Genomic DNA, 1,980 nt, shown 5'->3' on the forward strand with positions numbered 1-1,980 from the left:
CGCCGCGGGACGCCAGCCCCCATGGGACAACACACCCACCCTGCAGGGTGCCACGCCTCACAGGATGCCACGCCCCCACGGGCACCACGCCCACCCAGGGGATGCCAGCCCCCATGGGACAACACACCCACCCCGCAGGATGCCACGCCCCCGCGGGACTCCATACCCACCCCGCGAGGTGCCACGCCCCCCACGGGACGCCACGCGTCGCCAGGCCCTGAGCCCGCGGCCTCGCAGCGGAGAAGCGCGGACCCGCCCCTGCCCCTGCCCCTGCCCTGCCCGCCTGGAGCGCGTGGGCCTCGAGAGGGTGCCAGGCTGCAGATACGCAAGCGTGTGGCCTTGGGAAGATGCCGGGGCACTAGGCGCGCCCACAAGTGTGCCAGGCTACAGGTGAACGCGGTCAGGTGAGGTCCCGGCCCTCTGCCCCTCCCCAGCCCCGACGGGCGGCGGCAGCGAGGGAGAGGCCGTTCAGCCAGGACTCACCCAAGAACTGGACCCCAAAGTAACAGGCCTCGGTGAGCAGAGTCCACCGGATGATGACCTTCTCGGCAGTGTAGAGCGCGTTCCACATGATCAGGGAGATGCCTGCGGCAAGGAGGGAGAGCCGGCGGTGGGCGGGGCGGCCCTCCTCCCCTGGGCCACTGCTGGACAGCCGGGGCCTGGACCCACCGTGCCCAGTCGAAGCCGTCTGCCCCTGCCCCACCCAGGCTCAACCCTGCTGCTTCAGCCGCGCCTGGCATTTCCAAGGCCGCGGGGGCACCGGCGAGTCGCCTCCCCCACTGGGACGCCTCTCTCCGCCTGCAAAGTGAGAGGACGGAGCCCCTGGCCCTGGCCCCATGCAGTTCTGCCCCTCGGATTCTGCACCGGTGGGTCTAGGAGTTCGTGGTCAACTGTTCCCATGCTGGGTTTTCTTTTCTTTCTTTTTCTGGAAAGCAGGATTTATTGAGAGGACAGAAAAGCTCCCGGAGCTGGAAGGACCCCAGGGGGTTGCCCAGTGTTCTTTTCAAGCGGACTCCAGCGACAGAAAATTGGAGCCCACTGAGGAATCACTCTAAGGAACTCCCTGGGGATGGGCGGACCACACTTAGCGGAAGAAACATCAGCTTAGCCTGCAGCAGCCCCGGCCGTGTGGCTGGCTCGGAATAGCAGGTGGGTCCCCGGGCTCGAACGCATTTGATCTCAACAAGCCTGACTCCAGAACTCGAGCTCACCACCGTGATGGGTGGCACGCCTTCCCCATCCCCACCACCCCCTGCCCAGAGGCACCCGGGCCACCCTGAAGGCTCCACAAGCCTGCGGAGCCGCGTATGCAAAGGCACAGGGCCTTCCGAAACCAGGTGTGGGGGAGTCCAGGCCCACCGTGGGCTGGCGGGGGGGAGGTGTGGGAAGGCAGGCGGATGCACCCCACGGGGGACCCTGAATGCCAGGAAGAGGAGCTGAGAACGCATCCCGCAGGCAGCAGGGAGCCACAGAACCTCCTGGAGAGAAGGCATACCACCCGTGGTATGCGCTCCAACGAGATGCGGTTCAGGTGTTGGAAGGGATAAAGATGGCGGGGGTGAGAGGGGCTTGGCGGGCTCTGTTTTGCGTCTGCGTCTACTCTAGGCCCTGAAGCCCCGGAGGGCTGGGCCTGGCCGCCTTCACCTCTGCACCCCAGCACAGCAAGCGCTCGCCCCAACTCACTGGGCGTGTTCCAATGGCCACGAGATGGCAGCACACGCCCAGCAGAGACGGGCCGGGCGCGGGAAAGGCGGGCGTGCCCCAGCCGGGATCCAGGCTCCGGGGGTGCCCCCAGCCCCCCGGGCCTCCCGACTGCCCACCTGGAGCCGGCCCAGCAGCACTTACTGAGGAGGGCGCCACCGTAGAGGCGGATGGGGGTCTTGCTGGTCGCCTCCACGCCGTCGAAGATGGCGTCATAGAGCTGGTCTGGGAAGGCCAGGGCCTGTGGGCAGCAGGGCAGGGCTCAGCGGGCAGCCCCGG

At 67.7% G+C, this 1,980-nt stretch overlaps 1 protein-coding gene across 1 annotated transcript in view; it reads right to left on the bottom strand.

Annotated features, from left to right (window-relative positions):
* The window catches only part of TP53I11 (tumor protein p53 inducible protein 11), a 5,432-nt gene that overhangs the window by 1,110 nt on the left and 2,342 nt on the right, over window positions 1-1,980 (bottom strand). The window contains exons 5-6 of the mRNA XM_008061333.1: window positions 1,846-1,942; window positions 484-585 (exon numbers count right to left, since the gene is read on the bottom strand). Of these exons, the coding sequence (XP_008059524.1) occupies window positions 484-585; window positions 1,846-1,942 (199 nt within the window). The remainder of the gene's footprint in view (window positions 1-483; window positions 586-1,845; window positions 1,943-1,980) is intronic.

Source organism: Carlito syrichta, unplaced genomic scaffold (genome assembly GCF_000164805.1).
Source record: "Carlito syrichta isolate Samal-C Ts95f unplaced genomic scaffold, Tarsius_syrichta-2.0.1 Scaffold305209, whole genome shotgun sequence".
NCBI lineage: Eukaryota > Metazoa > Chordata > Mammalia > Primates > Tarsiidae > Carlito > Carlito syrichta.